This window comes from Quercus suber, unplaced genomic scaffold, assembly GCF_002906115.3.
Source record: "Quercus suber isolate HL8 unplaced genomic scaffold, Cork oak 2.0 scaffold_488, whole genome shotgun sequence".
NCBI lineage: Eukaryota > Viridiplantae > Streptophyta > Magnoliopsida > Fagales > Fagaceae > Quercus > Quercus suber.
Genome location: NW_027069938.1, coordinates 318,440 through 337,217, shown reverse-complemented (window position 1 = coordinate 337,217; position 18,778 = coordinate 318,440). Strand labels below are relative to the sequence as shown.

At 32.3% G+C, this 18,778-nt stretch overlaps 1 protein-coding gene across 2 annotated transcripts; it reads left to right on the top strand.

The window, feature by feature from the left end:
* The first annotated feature begins 9,298 nt into the window (after window positions 1-9,298).
* LOC111993679 (bifunctional riboflavin biosynthesis protein RIBA 1, chloroplastic) lies at window positions 9,299-17,457 on the top strand. 2 transcript variants are annotated; one of them, XM_065763039.1, is made up of 8 exons: window positions 9,300-9,514; window positions 11,869-12,026; window positions 12,144-12,262; window positions 12,377-12,598; window positions 13,357-13,679; window positions 14,379-14,508; window positions 15,803-16,099; window positions 16,835-17,457. In XM_065763039.1, the coding sequence occupies exons 1-8, from the start codon at window positions 9,462-9,464 to the stop codon at window positions 17,102-17,104; spliced, it is 1,572 nt and encodes a 523-aa protein (XP_065619111.1). In that variant the 5' UTR covers window positions 9,300-9,461; the 3' UTR covers window positions 17,105-17,457. The 2 variants fall into 2 exon arrangements, with proteins under 2 accessions (XP_065619110.1, XP_065619111.1); XM_065763038.1 differs by having other exon boundaries at window positions 9,299-9,514; window positions 11,869-12,262.
* Window positions 17,458-18,778: the final 1,321 nt, after the last annotated feature.

Sequence of the window (18,778 nt, the reverse complement as noted above, 5' to 3'; positions counted from 1 at the left end):
GCAATCAATGTAGGTAGTTCTTTTGTAGCAAGTATTTACATATTTTTCAGCATCTTCCCTGTTGAAAAAGATACAGGAAATGGCATGGCAACATGGTATGCCAGTTATGTCCCACTTCCTATAGCTACACTTCTTCTTTTCCAAGTCCACAATGAAACTCTCTAGCCCGTTCTTCACTTCAAACTTGGTACGACCAACCCAACATGCTAGCCACTTGTACAGTCTCTTCCTTATCTTAGGACACAACTCAGATTCCACCTTCATAATCATTTGTCTGTTTAGTTGAAATCTAGTCATCAGATATAGCCTAATACACTCAAGTTGCAAGCACATAGAGAGAAAGGGAGAATTAATCATTCATGAATCACACAGGTCTATGGATCATAATGCATAGATATAGCCTACCATGGTGATTATAGGTTTGCTCTTGAACTTAACTATCTCTCTGTTGAAACTTTCACACATGTTGTTCAGGACTGTGTCACTCTTGCCATCACTTTTAAACATGTGCCATGCCCAGATAGTTGTTGAGTGAGACTATAGCCATTTGAATGCATCTTCATCCGCCTCCTTTAGCTCATTCATTGCCCTCTCATGTGCTTGCTGATAGGTAGCCTTGGTTGTTTTCCAAAAAAGGTCTCTAATAAGGACACCAGGATGATTCTTTCTCAAGTTATTGTATAAATGTCTGCAGCAGATCTTGTGCTCGTACTATGGCCAATTGTCAACAAAGGTGTTCACCAACCCCCGCAAAGCACAATCATTTAATTCAACGAGCAATAAGGCTACCATCAACCACAATTAATTCAGCAAGCAATAAAGCTACCATCTGACCTTCTGTTGATCAAATATGAACACCTATTTGTTGTCATCTCCTATGTCAGCAAGCAATAAATTAAGAAACCAAGTCCAAGTGTCCTTCATTTAACTTGGACTACTGCATATGCGAAGAGGAAGTATTCATCATTGGGATCTTTGCCAACAACACACATCAACTAACCACTTGTCTTGGTCTTCAGATGGCATGCATCTAGACTAATGATTGGCCTGCACCTTGCCAAGAAGCCCTTCTTGTAACCTTCCAAGTAGATGTAGATTCTTTCAAAATATGGCAGCCCAGTTGCCAAGGCATGCTCAACTGCCAAATCACCATCATTATAAGTATGCACCTTCATCAATACTATGCTCCCAGGACTGCACCTTCTCAACTCATCACAGTATTCCCACAGCTGGTTGAACTGTGCAATGTGGGCCCTATTAACAGCATCTTGAGCTTTCTCTCTAGCCCTACTTGCCTTGCCTACACTTATGTCAACCACATGCTTCTCATGCACAACATCCTGAATGTTCTTGAGCTTTATGTCAAGCTGTCTTCTAACCCTTTTCACTAATTTCTTCCCAATGTATGATGTTGTGCACCTTGGATTTCTATAACTTTTGCTGCATGTGTGTTCCATGTTTAGTGTTTTCAATTTAAAACTCTTCTCTCTTGGCACCTTTGCGAGGTAGGCAACAAACTTGTACCCTGGCTGGCATCAGGCTCTCACTCTCACCAAGTCATTTTTCACTAATTTTATACCCTACCCACCGTGGACTGCATAATCAGTTATAACATTTTTAAATTGTTTATTTGAGATGAACAACATATCCTTCTCAAACCTGAGATGCTCAGTTTTGGCTACTGGCCTAAAGATTGGGTATTCGCTCCTTTTAATAGAATTGTCAACCTCAGCAATAGGGATGTCATCATCACTTGAATCATCACCATGCTCACTGCTTGATGATGATTCGTCAAGGCTGAGTAGCTCCTCACTCTCATAGTTAGAATTCATGACACCACCACCCATTTGTCCTGGTTCAACCTCATTATCTTCAGCTTAGTTGTCCTAACTATCAGCACTATCTTCACCAATGTTCATTGGTTGCATTTTTTGCTCTTCTTCTCAGTCACTCCTCTTATCCTCACTACTTTCCTCAACTTGGTCATCAACAACTAGTGCTTTGCCAGCCCTCCTAACACAAACCTACTTAGCATCTACCTTATGTGGCTCACCATGGTCAACATTAGTAAATTCAACATTATCATGGCCTCCAAATTGTGAAAAATCAGGTCTGTACTCTTCATCATCATACTTAGCATACTCATAATAGTATTCACTCTGAAGCTCACTGTCACTAACAAAAACTTCTAAGGCCTTAACATCTACAAGTTTTGGTTCACTACCAGGTTGTCTAGCAGCTAAAGGCTCAAAATCCTCCATTGGTAACTCAAGTGGTTCATGCACTGGATGCTCCACAAAAACATGAATCTCCTCATATCCCTTTACCAAGTCAGTCGTTAACATAGTAGCATCATCATCAACCACCTGATGGAAATTTGCCTGATTTGGGTTCATACCAGGCATTTTAAACCATAACTTATCTACTGTAGTGTACCCAAACACCCTACAGATACTCTCAACCGACCACTTATCTGGGTCACAATTATCCATTATATCAATTGTCCCTCCCACATACATTTGAGGGTCCCACATGAAATGCCCACCATGGTGGACATACAGAGTAAAAAGCTTATCCATCCTACATGCAAGTCACGGAAAGAAAACATAATGAAAACATATATCCACTTTTTGAAATTAATAATACATTTTTAGGCTAATAAACTTATAAGCAAATAAAAAAAACATACAATACAGACAAAGGGAACACATGGACCCAACCACTTCTTGAAAAGCAAGACACAATACAGACAAACAATGCAATTACCAACAAAAATATCCCATTGTTTATCACAGTCAGTATTGTGGTCCCTGATAAACAAAAGCAAAACAAACAGAGCTACAAATACCAAAAGCTATAGACAAAAGTAACACACACAGCCAAACAATGCAAATCCCAAAAGTTTTCCACTATCAAAGTCAATATTATGTCCACTACAAAACCCAAAAGCTGAGATTTAGACCCAGCACTTAAAAATGGCATTCATAAGAGAGAGAGAGAGAGAGAGAGAGAGAGAGAGAGAGAGAGAGAGAACCTTCTCAATCTGCTTAGCACAAATACTCTGATGCTATCTAGGATTGTGCTTACTGATTTGTGGTTTTTTTGTGCAAGTCTATGGTCATGTGATGAGCAACGGGTAAGAGATTAGGGAATGTGGCCGCCGATTTGGTCTTTTTATTTTGTTTTTGATGTGAATTGATTTGGGGTTTTGTGGTGTAGGGAATGTCATGTGAGAGCCATGTGACTATTTAAGGGCATGAATGGAACTAATTAGGGTAGATAGGCCACATGGACAATAATTTAAAATTTTTTTTTTTTTTTTCTGCCGTTTGCCACGTGTACATTTCCCGTTTCTGATGTAATGGTAGGGACCAAAACAGGAAGCGTTTTTCATGATAGGAACTAAAAGCGGTAAAAATAAAATCTAGGGACCAAAGCGAAAATCGCCTGAAAATGTAGGGACTAAAATGTGATTTCCGCCATAAAACAATTATGAAACAATCCTATCATATAGAGTTAAGTGATGTTACATATTATCAACACATAGATAGTAAATAATCTGATGAGAAGTTTTATGAAAATGAAACCACTTGTGATATCCATATATGTAGATATGACAAAACGGGCTGAAATTTGCTAGCCCGACCCGAACCCGCCCATTTTTTTCAGAAATAAATATGGGCCAACCCGTGGCCCACCCGTTTTTTGTGAGCCAACTCGACCCAAACCGCTGCTTGCCCCTTTTTTTAACTTTTTTTTCCCTAGAAAATATTTAAAAACTAAATGGCATCATGGCAAGGTGTGCTAGACTACTCATAGGTACATAACATTATTATAAAATGCACAATGAACTTGTGTGTTTTGATAGTTCTGCCCCCTATTTACTAAAAAAATAAATAAATAGTTAAATGAAAAGAAAAAATATATATACAAAAGGAATAGTAATATACTAATATCTATCAAAGTATCTAACAACATGTCCGAATTTTTTATTATCCAAGTTTATCTATTTAATATAGTAATAATAGTAATAATGTAATATACTAATATCTATTCAATCTATGTATCTAACTAGCACAAAGCCACAAACCTAGCCACAATGAGTTAGTGACAAAGTGACAAACAGTAAACAAAACAAAATAATTCAATAGTGACTCAAATCAAAAGGCCAAAAAGCAAAACTAAAAAAAAAACAAAAAACAAAAAAAAACCTAACTCATTAACTATTTGATTTGATTCATTCTCTCTAAAAAGTTAGCATTTATTTGTTTTTTTTTTTTTTAATGTGAAAAATATGGGCCAACTCGATTGACCCAACCCATTTTCAACCCGTTTAAAATGGCTTGTTTTTGGCCCACAACTTGGCTCGAACCCGAACCTAACCCGACCGTTTGCCATGTCTACACATATGCAGGACCCACCATATTAAATCTTAATGAGGGTATGAGAAGACAAAACTCATAATAATATTTTGTTGAAAACTGAAAATACTGTAGCAAAATTATTCTTAAATATGTGAATAATACCGTGTGATCCATTTTTAATGAAAATTTTGTTAAAAATAGAGATTTGTAGGTCCCGTGAACAATGCACAAGATCCATTGAATAGTCACATTCTAGTGAAAATTTTAGATGTTCAAAGAATTAGTGTGTCACGTGCACAGTGCACATGGCCCACTAACAGACACATTTCCATATAAAAGGCAGCTTCTTAAAAAAAAAAAAAAAAAAAAAAAAAACGCAATCCATACGTATACTAAGTGTCATCAAATTGCCCTCTTGTGAGCTCATATATTTTTATATATTTTTTGAAATGATTACAGATCTGTAAATATTTTATTTTTGAAATTGTTAAAAATAACGGTATAAAAAATTCTAAGACCAAATAAAAAATCACAATTTTTGCTATAATTCTATACGCCACAGACTGCAAATGATAGAAAAACAATCTGTCACGACTCACGTACAACCATTGTGACAAAAAAGATGACTTTTTAGGTGGCAATATAATATAATTTCTCTAGATGTATATGCCTGCCGCCAACTCATCTCGAGCATGATGATAACTTTTTCAATTTTGGTATATATTGCATTGGTCAAGGTCTTATTTTTTTATTATTTTTTTAAAGTCTGGTCAAAGTCAATGACGTGGTGCGAGGCTGCATGCGGAAAATCAATTTCGTAACTTCGGAGGAAGTTGCATTGTATCTTCGGTCATTTCAGCATTTGTTTTTGTCCTTTTCTGGTTGAATGCCCATTTCAATTTACAGCCTTTTGATTAATGAATACTCAAACACTGTCCTACATCTAATCTTTTCTGTGGCCCATCCTCTTTCACTCTTCTTGACCCTATCTCGTTTTTGTCATGCAAGATAGGAACATTACATACTTTAGTAGTAGGAACGAGTAAAGTAATTTTAGCATTACAATTTTTTTTTTCTTTTTTGCGTTTATTTTGTGTTATGAATAGTTATTTGTCACTTTTATCAGATTTTTTTTTTTTGCAATTATTTTTTTTTGTAGCATTTTAATATTAAATAGTTAAAATGAATAAAATTAGAAAACTAAATGTAAAGATTTGGAAGTTAATATAAAAGATAATGAGCTAGTCAAAATATTTAATCCCACGTTGAAAAAGAGACTATGTTATTGTTTTTTTTAGTGTGGAGATTAATAGGTAGAAATGTATTGGAGCACATTTTGGATTAGATACAAGCACATGAGGAAAGTGAAAGGAGGAGGAGCCATTTAGGCCTACTTATTCTTCTTAAACTCCTTTTCTAATCCATTAAAACGTGTACTTCTAATCCATTAGATTCATGTCTAGTCTGTTACTTTTACATGAGCTCACTGTTTTTCATTTCACCGCTCACAGTTTTTCACATTAAAATTGTGGCAAAGAACGTTGTGATACTAGATTTTTTTTATTAGGAATTTTAGGACCACACCTTTTATCACCTTTTTTTATTTTATTTATTTTATTTTTATAGTTATGTGATAGACTGTAACTGATTACCTATTACTTTGACCCACTACTTTTTCTCCGCTAGTCATAGTCTATCATGTTAGAGTTGTGGTACAAAAAAGTGTGATCCTAGCTTTTTTTTCTTAGTATTATTGGGTTAACTATTTTAGGGTAAGACCCCAATTTAAGGAGAAAAGTCCATAATACTTTTACATCATACTCATTGCTGGTTTTCTTCTTCTTCTTCTTCTTCTTCTTCTTCTTCTTCTTCTTTATTTTTTTTATTTTTTTAAATCTAAGCATGGTTGATTTTCCAAATCTGATTTTTGTTTTGAATCTTGTTTATTATTAATTGAAATAAAGAAAAATCAGTATTTTGAAAAATAAAAGTAATAATATATATATATACACACATACTACTTTGACTCACTACTTTTTCTCCACCGGTCATAGTCTAACATGTAGAGTTGTGGCACAAAAGAGTGTGATCCTAGATTTTTTCTTATTATTATTTACTTATCTATTTTAGGGTTAGACCCCAATTTAAGGAGAAAAGTCCATAATACTTTTACATCACACTCATTGTTGTTTTTCTGTTTTTACAACCACCAAAAAAAAAAAAAAAAAATCTAAGCATGGTTGTTTTTCCAAATCTGATTTTTTTTTTTTTTTTTAATTTTAAATCTTGTTTCTTATTAATTGAAATAAAGAAAAGTTAGTATTTTGAAAAGTGAAAGCAATAACAATAATAAAAATAATATTTAAATAAAATGCTAAATTACAAACTATACTCCTAAAGTTTGGGAGTGTTTGTATTTGACTTCTTGAAGTTTCAGAATTTAGATTTTATCTCCTGAAGTTTTATTTTGTTTGCATTAGCAATCCCTCCATCCATAGTTTCCTTTAAATGCCACATAAACTTGTTACATATGTTTAATTTATCCAATAATATGATGCCACATTATTTTTGCAACCTAAAAAAAATTAAATAATTAAAAATAGCATGACATCATTTTATTAGATGAATTAAATATTTGTGGTAAGTTTATGTTGCACTTAACGAAAAATGTGGACAGAAAGTTGCTAATGTAAACGGAATAGAACTTCAAAGAGTAAAATCTAAATTTTAAAACTTTAAGGTGTAAAATTTAAACATAAAATAAATTCCATTTTAGAAATATTACTATATCTTTATCATTTCATTAATAAATTGTACCATTTGGATTCCCCTAATCTTGGGAGATATGAAGTATATAAATGGCATTTACTTTTTTTTTCCCCTATAAATGGAATTTACTTTATACGAGAGGTGGCACTACTTTTTTTAATAATTTTTTAAGGTAAGTGTAATATAAGAAATGGTAAACTACATATTTGGTTCTTATACCATATTTCAATTTAGTCCCTAAATTTTTAATTGTATTTATTTGTTCCCTAACATTTTGGTGTCGTATCAATTTAGTCCTTGCTGTTATCTTTTATATGAAAATTGCTGACATGACTAAATTGACACGATAGAGACTAAATTAACACAACACCAAAAGATAATTACAGATACTAAATTAAAACGACACTAAAATGTCAAGAACCAAATTAATACAATTAAAAAGTTAAGGACCAAATCAAAATATGGTGTAAAAAATAGAGACCAAATATGTAGTTTACCCATTTTTGTTTAAACTTAAAAATAATTTATTTTGATTTATTAGAGCATTCTTATTCGAAGAGGTAAAAATCATTTTTATATATTGTAAAAAAAATTAATTTGAAAATTTTGGTAAATTTCTTATTTGTGAGTTCTAACTTGCCTTACTTGTTTTATAATTTTTTTTTTTTACACTTAAAAGCCCTCTATTTATTTAATAAGGTACCCCCACTAACCCACACAAGAAGTTATATATATATATTTTTTTTAAATTTTTTTGCCAAAATACTTTTAGCTATTCTAAAATAAATGAAATTTTGCAAAACTACAAAAATTCAATTTCTTGTATTACACTTACCTTAAAAAAAAAAACAAATAAAATTATTAAAAAAGTAGTATCACCTCTTGTTTAAAGTAAATGACATTTTCGGAACATTACTATATCTTTATTTTTTTTATTAATAAATTGTTCCATTTGAATTTCAGGGTATATAGAGTACATAACTCTCTCTCTCTTCAATTTCTTATATTACACTTACCTAAAAAAAATTATTAAAAAATTAATGCCACCTCTAGTATAAGGTAAATGTTATTTAGGAAAACTTCTATATTTTTACCTTTTCATTAATAAATTGTGCCATTTGAACTAGACTTTTATAAGGATAAAAAATACCCTCATTAATGAAGGGTAACTTCATTTAGAAATAGGGTCATAAATGTCAAATAACAAATTTTATTCTGAATTAAAAAAGAAAGCTCCTAAAATTTAGAATTTTTTTCCCTTCACGTTCATCTTTTTATTCTTTAAAATTTAATTATTTATTTATTTATAACAAATGCAAATTATTAATCTTTAACAAAAATAAATAAATAAATAAAAGAGTCTTTGAGCACACGCAACGTGCGTGCTTAGAGGTTAGTGTGTGTGTATATATATATACATAAACAAATAAATTAAACTAAAAATTCAATTTCTTATATTACAATTACCTAAACAAAGTTATTGAAAAATTAGTCACCTCTAGCATAAAGTAAATGCCATCTTAGGAACAATACTATATCTTTATATTTTCACTAATAAATTGTGCCATTTGAATTTCACCTCTTGGTTGATAGGGAGAATATATATATATATATATATATAACTAAATAATCAATTTCTTATATGGTAAACTATGTATTTAGTCCCTATTTTTTACACCATAATTCAATTTGATCTCTAACATTTTAATTGTGTTAATTTGGCTTATAACCTTTCAATGTTGTGTCAGTTTAGTCCTTACTGTTATTTCTTGAATGAAAATTGCTAATGTGACTAATAGTCAAAATAAATAATTAGTTGATTGAAACTATTTTATTTTATTTTTAATTTTAGCTGTTAGCTATGTCAACCGTTCAAAATGTTAACATAATCAATTTTTATCTAAATAACAACGTAGGAGACTTAATTAACACAACATCAAAAAGTTAAAAACTAAATTGATATTTGATGTAAGTGATAGAGCTAAATACGCAGTTTAGCAAACAAAAATTATAAAACAATTTAAGGCAGCTCACAAATGGGAAATTTACCAAAATTTTCCTTAAAAAAGAAAAAGAAAAAGAAAAAGAAAAAGAAAAAAACAGTTAAGTGATTTATTGGCTGGGGACAGAACAATGTCACGTGCGTTTGACTGAAATTTCTCTCTTCCTCATACAATTCGCCGTTGGCTCGTCATCTCTTTCGTCTTCCTACCTTTTCCAATCTGTTTTCTTTTCCCCCACTATATATAAAGAGACCCCATTTTGGTTTTTGAGGAATCAAAAAGCTATTTTAATTTTTGAGCTGTTGGTGGCTTCAAGCAACAAACAATGGCTTCCATCAACATCTCTTGTTCTTCAAATACATCTCTCTCTCACCTGCAGTAAGCTTCTTCTTTTCTCTTCATTTTCCTTTCTAATGCTTATATTTTGAAATTTTTATCACCTTTACAATTTACTTTTTGATTGTTTGAGTTAAAACTCCATCTGGGTGTTTTTGGTTTTTTTCTTAAATCTTCTAAAACTTTATAGTTGAATGTGATTTGTTGACCAAACTTGGGTTTTTTTTTAATGGTCAATTGTGTCATATCATATATTCAAATTCATCATCTTTGTGATGGGAAATACCATTATGTTAACTATTTTTTATGTTGTTTGCTTATTGTGGCACTTGTTTATTATTGGTATTGTATATGGGGATGTGGGTTTTCTCCCTTATCCTGATCTGATCCAACTTTTTTTAAGGATATGCAATTTTTAGTATTAAAGATAGGGTATAAGAATGACATGATGATATTATGTTAAGTAGAAAGCTACTTTTCTGTTTAATTGCTGAGTAACATGGTGGTTGATAAAAACCAATGAGCTCTAGCTCAGTTGGCGCCTCCTCCCCTTATAAGTACTAGATGAAGGGTGAGGATGTGGGTTCAAGACTCATTGGGTGCGTATCTAACTTGCCAATAACAAAAAATGAGGTTGAAGAAAAGTCAATTTCTGTTTTCACTTGTTTCTATAATTTGGTTTAGTCGAAACACATCTCTACCAAGCCACTAAATTCCACAGGGCAAAGTCGAGTGTCAGCTTTTTTTTTAGCTAGTCTTAAATAATATATATATATCAGTGATTCGAATTCTTGCATCTGTTTGGTTCTGTAATTGTGTTTCAGAAACCTTTTTTTTTTAAAGAGTTTTTAAAGGATGATAATGAAGTTTTCAAACATGCTGATTTAAGTGTTTTCTTTTTTGATAACAAAGAGCATGAAGTGATGAATATCAAATAATGTTCTCTCCATAGACTGCATTAAAAATAAAAAGATCTTGAGAAGTAGGTTACTGAATGCACCTTGGTTCTGTTTTTGTTCTTTTGTGTCTTTAGAAACTGATAAGTTTCAGTGTTGGCCAGAACCAAACAGGTCCTTGATTTGCCGTTATATTTCTACATTTGCCTGGTAGTAAAATGAAGCGGATATTTTTATGCTAAGTAATTGGCTGGTCCTTATAAAATTGTGATTAGTTTAAACTCCTTGCATTAAGTGCTTTGCATTGACATGGCTGTTGCACATCTATTTTGTTTACCTCTTTTTAGCAGATATATATATATATCAGTGATTCGAATTCTTGCATCTGTTTGGTTCTGTAATTGTGTTTCAGAAACCTTTTTTTTTTAAAGAGTTTTTAAAGGATGATAATGAAGTTTTCAAACATGCTGATTTAAGTGTTTTCTTTTTTGATAACAAAGAGCATGAAGTGATGAATATCAAATAATGTTCTCTCCATAGACTGCATTAAAAATAAAAAGATCTTGAGAAGTAGGTTACTGAATGCACCTTGGTTCTGTTTTTGTTCTTTTGTGTCTTTAGAAACTGATAAGTTTCAGTGTTGGCCAGAACCAAACAGGTCCTTGATTTGCCGTTATATTTCTACATTTGCCTGGTAGTAAAATGAAGCGGATATTTTTATGCTAAGTAATTGGCTGGTCCTTATAAAATTGTGATTAGTTTAAACTCCTTGCATTAAGTGCTTTGCATTGACATGGCTGTTGCACATCTATTTTGTTTACCTCTTTTTAGCAGATACTATTAATTCTCTACTCTTATGAACACTAAAAGCATCTCTTGCATAACAAGCTGGCAAAGCTCACGGTGCCTCATCTTGCAATTCACTTTGTTTACATTTTTTAGATTGAGAGATCCCCAAGTCAACTAAATTCTACTGCAAATTACCCAGCTAGACTACCATTGGCCCAACCAATACCATAAAAGCCTTATTCTTATAAACATATTAAAAAAAAAAAAAAAACATGAAAGCCCTACATGTCTTGATCCAACTTGGAGTTGGTCATGATTTTTTATCCACTACTTTGCAATGTTTTATTTAATCATGGGCATGGATTTTCATTTCCATAACCTTTCCTCTCCAAAATAATGAAATTTTTTTAGCTTCACGTTGGTAAAAAGTATGTATAAAGGTTCCTATGCTATATCAACTTTTTGAAAACGTGATCTCTTCTTCTGGGCCTTGAGGGGTACTTAAACTGGATAGTTTCCACATTCTGGCAAAAAAAAAAAAAAAAAAAAATCTATGGTCCTTGATTTGTTATGTTGAGATTTGCATCATGAACATTCTTTTATAGACACGTTCCAAGTGAATATGGTATTTTAATGCCAAGCTTGTTGTGCTTCCTTTCTGCTGCTTCTGCCATTACATCTTGGTACTTATTAACCTTCTCTTGAATTTAGAGTATGCAAAAACTTCAAATTGTTCAATGGATTGCACGGAGTTAATCTTTCTCTGGCAAAAGGGTATGCATCCAATTTGCCCTTGATCCAGCTGGGTGGCAAATCCTTAAGTATTGAAGGTGTTGGTAGAACTAGAGCTACAGTGATATCTGGAGAAGGTGACCTTCTGTCTTATGCCAATGAAAATAATGTTGAGGAAAATAACACTCTCATTGGAGATCAATCGGTTGGGATTGAGATACAGCCTGATAGAGTTGCGTTTGGAACACTTGCAGCTGATACTGCTCCTACAAGTGGTGCTTTTCCCATTGAAAATGATGAATTTGATTTGGATTGCCCTACCAAAGGTTTTTCTTCCATCCCAGAGGCCATTGAAGACATTCGCCAGGGAAAGGTAGCCTGTTTCCTGAGTTTTGTCTTGTTATGAAATCTATTAGCAATAAACTTTTGATTTTCCACTATATTTTAGTAGTTGTTATTCCATCACTTATTTTGTACAGTGCTGCAGATGGTAGTGGTTGTGGATGATGAGGACAGAGAAAATGAAGGAGATTTAATAATGGCTGCACAATTAGCAACACCTGAGGCTATGGCTTTTATAGTGAAGCATGGAACTGGGATAGTTTGCGTGAGCATGAAAGAAGAAGATCTGGAGAGATTACAAATCCCATTGATGGTAACCCAGAAGAAAAATGAGGAGAAGCTTTGTACTGCATTCACTGTGACAGTGGTATGTACTTTTCCTAGTTGACATCTATAAATTTTGAGGCTTTTTTGTCATCTTAATATTTTTGTCTTGGGTATCATGTAGATTTGAATTTAGACAAACTATTATCCCATCAAGAGTCGAGTCCTTCGAACTTTTGAAATTTAAGGGTTTTGTCTGAAATTGCAGTTATATAATGCATTGTATGTTCACAAACTAGGCCATTTCAACAAATTCTAAATGTATTATTAATTATGTATTTGAGGGATATTAGTGATTGTTGTATTGTATATGCAATCAAAGGACGAGAACACAGATCATTTGCTATCCATTGTCGAATTTTTGTGAAGATGGGCTTTTGACTTTGTATTGTTCTGCATATGATGGATGATGCCTAAATCAGTGAAATATGTTGCTTCAGTGTTGAAGAAGGAGACCTAATCCTTTGAGATATAGAGTGGACTATAGTCCTATCATGTCTCATGTGAACTTTATGGAAAGAGAGAAATAGGACTTTTTCCTTGATTTTTCATACTCATTTCAGATTTTTAATTATATTTATTCACTACGTTTTTAAAGGATTTTGGTGCTTGTGATTATGGAAATAATAATAAAACCTATTAAACGTCTACTGTCTCAAAGAAGTTGAATTTGATAGTGACTTTTGATATAGGATGAGTATTTTGCTCTACTTTTAGTATAGAATTGGCTTTTTTAGTATTTAAATAAATTATCTTTTCGATAACTATAGTTGATTTCATCCTTGTTAATTATTTTCATAGGATGCCAAAAATGGTACAACCACAGGGGTATCAGCTCGTGATAGGGCAACAACAGTATTGGCTCTTGCATCCAAAGATTCAAAACCTGATGATTTCAACCGCCCAGGCCATATTTTTCCCCTGAAATACAGAGAAGGTGGTGTTTTGAAAAGAGCTGGGCATACAGAAGCTTCTGTTGATCTTGCCATGCTTGCTGGGTTGGATCCTGTTGGAGTTCTATGTGAGGTTGTGGATGATGATGGTTCCATGGCTAGATTACCAAGGCTTCGTCAATTTGTAGAGCAGGAGAAGTTGAAAATTATATCTATTGCTGATCTGATTAGGTAAATATTGTTTTGAAGATTCTTAATTATACGCCTTTTACAAAAACATATGGTTGATTTTATTTATTAATGTCTATATGTTCATCTTCAGTTAAAATGTAAGGAGATCAAATTTATTGATTGAATCCAACCCCCTTTAAGCGCCAGCTGATTATTATATTGCAAATTGCCTTAACACCATCAGAATGTGGCGAGTTATATATGAATGATTATATACATCATAGCTGCAAATTAATGTTTTTTTACTTGAATTTTAATGTCAAGTTTTTTTTCATACTACTCAATGTTGAATTTTATAAATTTTCAAGCAATAGTTGGAAAGTCAACCCTCTTTGGTTGCCCTATTTGGTTGCTTAAGATATGCACAACTTGGATGAGTATTATCAAGCTTCAGGCTAAACTGGGACCTTAGGCCAACACAAAATGGTAAATAGGGCAGGCTGTCAACTCAAAATCTGTTTCATTTTAGGGTGTTAAACTGGCCAGCGTCCCTGAAACACTGATTTGTGTGTGTGCATGTGGGGTTTGGGTTGTGTGTGTTTTTTGTGTTTGGAAGGGAGGATGGGAGAGTGGCAAGTTTTCTTATGTCAAGTAGTAACTTCTATTGAGGTGTTTGATACCCAATTTATTTGTAGTTTTGGTGCTTTTTCATTGGAACATAAAAGAGATCATTGTTCTAACATTGATAATCCTTGTCAGGTATAGAAGGAAGAGAGATAAATTAATAGATCGCTCTGCTGCTGCCAGGATACCTACCATGTGGGGCCCATTTATGTCCTACTGCTATAGATCCATCATAGATGGGATTGAGCACATTGCAATGGTTAAGGTAAGTGATGCTTGTAATTTTGATAGTCAAGACTGTGATTTTTATTTTTCTTAATCTCACAGCAAACACAAATAAAATTGCTTGAAGGCCCAATGGTGGTTTCACTGTCATATTGGTGTCTGAGTTGTATTTACCTATCAAGAAAATAAAAAAATAAAATAAAAATTAATAGAGGGTGCCATTAATAGGCTACTCAAATTCTTTTGGTATTGTTGTTTCTAGAATGTACCACAATTTGTCTCAATCTGTTATGTCGTGTGTGTGCGTGCGTACAAAAGGGGAGGGAGATATATATATATATATATATATATGAGATAGGTTCAACTTATACATGGTGTAACTTCTGTAAAGTTACACATTTTTTATATCGTAGATTTCTAAGAGATCTAACGGTTAAAAAAAAATCATTAAATGTATTGCTTTTTACCTTATTAATAGTATTACCTAATTAATACTAACATTCTCTCTCTCTCTCTCTCTCTCTCTCTCTCTCTCTTTATTTATTATTGCTTTCCACTTGATCCAAATCTTCAAATGTGAGCCCATCATAAGCTAAACAAAATATCAATTTAATTTAAGAGACCGTCTAGTATATCCTTTATAAGAAAATCATTGCATAAAAAATCATTCTTATATAAGAGGGGTGTACAGTTTCCATTTTCAAATGATTTGTTTATCCTTTATAAGAAAAGATTTTTATATTATATGGATGACCAAAGCATGAACAAGGATAATAATTTTTCACTATCGTTGCATTTGCAATGCGAAAACTTTTAAAAAGCAGTAGATTACTTTTGAGTTCAATACTTCAATTATATACATAATCGTATAAATTTTATTTCAAATAATTTATTTCATCATCAAATACTCTTTTTAGGATGAATCATTTAAAAAGCAGGTTGTTGAAAATGGCATGTGCCCTTTAATCAAGTGAAAATCATTAAATAAGGAGAGAAATCAAATTATAACATTTAATGATGTTTTTTTTTTAACCGTTAGACCTCTTAGAAATTTACGGTGTAAAAAAGGTGTAACTTGAATTTATCTCTCTATATATATATATATATGTTATTGAGTATATGCATTAAAAATCCTCTGGTCTCTACGAAAAATTAAAACCAAAGGGAGAGCTGTTATGTACATCCATTTGGGTAAGCTCCTTCAATAGAGTCAGAACTCTTACGGTTGCCACTAGCATGATAAATAAAATTTAAAATTACATTTTATAGGTATAAGGATTTTTTTCCCATTATTATTTGTCATATTGATTTTAATCATGTAAACATGGAAACAGGGTGACATTGGGGATGGGCAAGATATTCTGGTGAGAGTACACTCGGAATGTCTCACAGGTGATATATTTGGATCAGCCAGATGTGACTGTGGGAATCAATTGGCACTTGCCATGCAGCAGATTGAGGCTGCTGGCAGGGGTGTACTTGTGTACCTCCGTGGACATGAAGGGAGAGGCATTGGTTTGGGCCACAAGCTTCGCGCTTATAATCTACAGGATGATGGCCGTGATACAGTGGAAGCCAATGAGGAGTTGGGATTGCCCGTTGACTCCCGAGAATATGGCATTGGTGCTCAGGTACTCTAGAGTTAGATTTCTATGTTGCAAGTTGGACAAACCAATATTTATCTCCTGCATCTGGCTTATGCATCATCTGTCTCACAACATGTGGGCTTCACACAATTGCGGGATCCACATGTTGTAAAGAATGCATATGTCGGATGCACGTGATACCTTTTTTGGACATGTTGAAATACGGTTTAACAAAGCATTTGACTTATTTTTAATCATGACCGTGTCAAATGCTTTTGGAAACAAGATTTACTTTTGGACATACTTTGATAACAAGATGAAATGACATCTTTCGGTGTGGACTCCAAATGCACAAGATTTCAGCTCTTAGAACAACTTACTGGGTATAAAAAGTTGGTTTTCACTGTTCAATGCAACAATTGTGCATTGAATTATTACCTTAATGGGTTATAAATAAAGCAGACACTTAAAGATTATAGCAATGTTGATTCAATAAAAATAATTACAACTTATTTAATATGCTAATAATTGTATTTCAAATTTTTTAATCAGGATTTAAAATATAAAATGCATCTTTCCCTTGTTTAAATGCTCAATTCGAACAAAAACTTATATACAATAACAACTAATTAAATTGTAGACAGTACAATCCTTAAAAACATATAATGATGCTTTGTTAAAACAAAAGGCTGAAAACAGAAATTCCAACCTGAAATACTTGAACCATGTTTTTAAGTTGCCTTCTTTTTGACATGAATTTTATTGCCTTTGTTACTGCAGATACTTAGGGATTTGGGTGTTCGAACAATGAAGCTGATGACGAACAATCCTGCCAAGTATGTTGGGCTCAAGGGTTATGGTTTGGCAGTTGTGGGCAGGGTCCCTCTATTAACACCCATCACAACTGAAAACAAGAGATATTTGGAGACGAAGCGTTCTAAAATGGGTCATGTCTATGGATTAGAATTTAATGGCCACTTAAGCAATCTTATCAGTGGCAATGGTAAACCGAGTGTCAGTCGTCCTTCTGATGCTGCATCTGAGACATAAGTCATGATGCATGCCCCTAAAATGGTACACTAGTTTATGCAGCAGAAATGGGACTCACACAATTCAAGTGTGAAATACATATTATCTTGAATTTGAGGAAAGTGATTGATAGAGGAAAGTGTTATCAATCAGACAATACATTTAAATTTGTCAATTGATTTAAAATTACTCAGCCTGAATCCAAGGCATTGCTACATGTCTAGCCAAAAACCCTCTTACAAATTTTGGCAATTAATTGTACTGTATTATCATTCATTCTATCATCTTAAATGTTGTAATTATAACAAAGGAAATGAATCCCATTTATTTGTAAGATTGTCTAATGGCTAGGTGAATTTCTGAATTATTGTTCATGAAGATGTGACAACTGAGTGATTTCTCTTTAAGATTTCAAGGTTCTACCAAGGCTAAATGTGGTACTTTAAACGTATTTTATTGATAATTAATGCAGCGAGCTAGAGCTATCTACTTAGTATTGTTGGCGGCTGCATAGGTTTGGATTAAAATTTGTTTCCCTTGTTTCTCCATGACAGAATTCAAATTTTAGCTGGAAATGAACAAAGAGATACAACGTCCCAATTGTAATTGCATTGTGAGGATACTTTGGATGAAGGACCATACATTTATTTCATTTTATTTTATTGTGGTTACTATTTTGATCCTTATATTTTGAAGTCATTTTCAATTTTGTTCATACTTTTTCTCAGCGGTCAATTTGATTTATATTATTTTTTAACTTTCTGTTAAGTTAATTTCTAACATCAACTCACTTACATCCAAACAATAATGGGGTCCGTTGATTTGGAAATCCAAAATCCAAACTCCTCTCTTCCAAAAATGGATTCAATACAATTATTTTTACTTAAAAAAAAGAAAAAGGAGTTTCCATAACTCAATAATGGGGTCCATTGATTCAAAAATCACAGGAAGGGTAAATGTAACAAATCATGAATCTATTTTCAAATTTTATTATATATTTAAACCCCTTATTAAAATTTTGTCAAATTATATTTTCTTTCTTTAAATAAAAAAATAGTTATAATAAATATCTATTAATAATTATCATAAAAACTCAATTATAATAAATAGTACTCATTAATAACTATCATAATTATTAAATTTTCATATTTAATATTTCATATACAAATATAATCATAATAAATGTCCATTACTATTTATCAATTTTCATAATTATATAAAGAAGTGTGAAAATCATTTTTTTTTTATAGATAAAATCATAATTTATTAAACATTCCTGTGCAATGCATGACTAGTAAAATATAAACTTTAAAACCTCATGTGTTAAAACAAATTTACTCTAAATTTAAATGGTTAATAAAAAGTTGGACTATTTTGTTGAGATTGCCCAGAAATAGCGTTAAAAATTCCACCTTAACCATTACTTTTAGGACACTCAATATAGATCTTTTACATTAATTTGGAGTCTAATGTGAGAAAAGAGTTTTGATTCTCTCATTTTTCAATTTTTAAAGAGTAATATTATACCAACAATATTTTTTACAATAATTTCACAACAAATCCTAAACGACATATTATTATTTATTTTAAACTGAACTCATCATTAATATCGTTTCTTTTACCCACTAATAACAACTTGCTATTTAAAATTTTTAGTAAAATTATTGTAAAAATATTATATCATAAAGGCGTAAA

What these genes read in the sequence shown, in the direction of transcription:
- LOC111993679 (XM_065763038.1), top strand. Translation starts at nt 9,462, where the DNA reads ATGGCTTCCATCAACATCTCTTGTTCTTCAAATACATCTCTCTCTCAC. An exon ending in ACATCTCTCTCTCACCTGCA is followed by an intron (nt 9,515 to 11,868) that starts GTAAGCTTCTTC and finishes TCTTGAATTTAG; the next exon opens with AGTATGCAAAAACTTCAAAT. An exon ending in TCTATTGCTGATCTGATTAG is followed by an intron (nt 13,680 to 14,378) that starts GTAAATATTGTT and finishes AATCCTTGTCAG; the next exon opens with GTATAGAAGGAAGAGAGATA.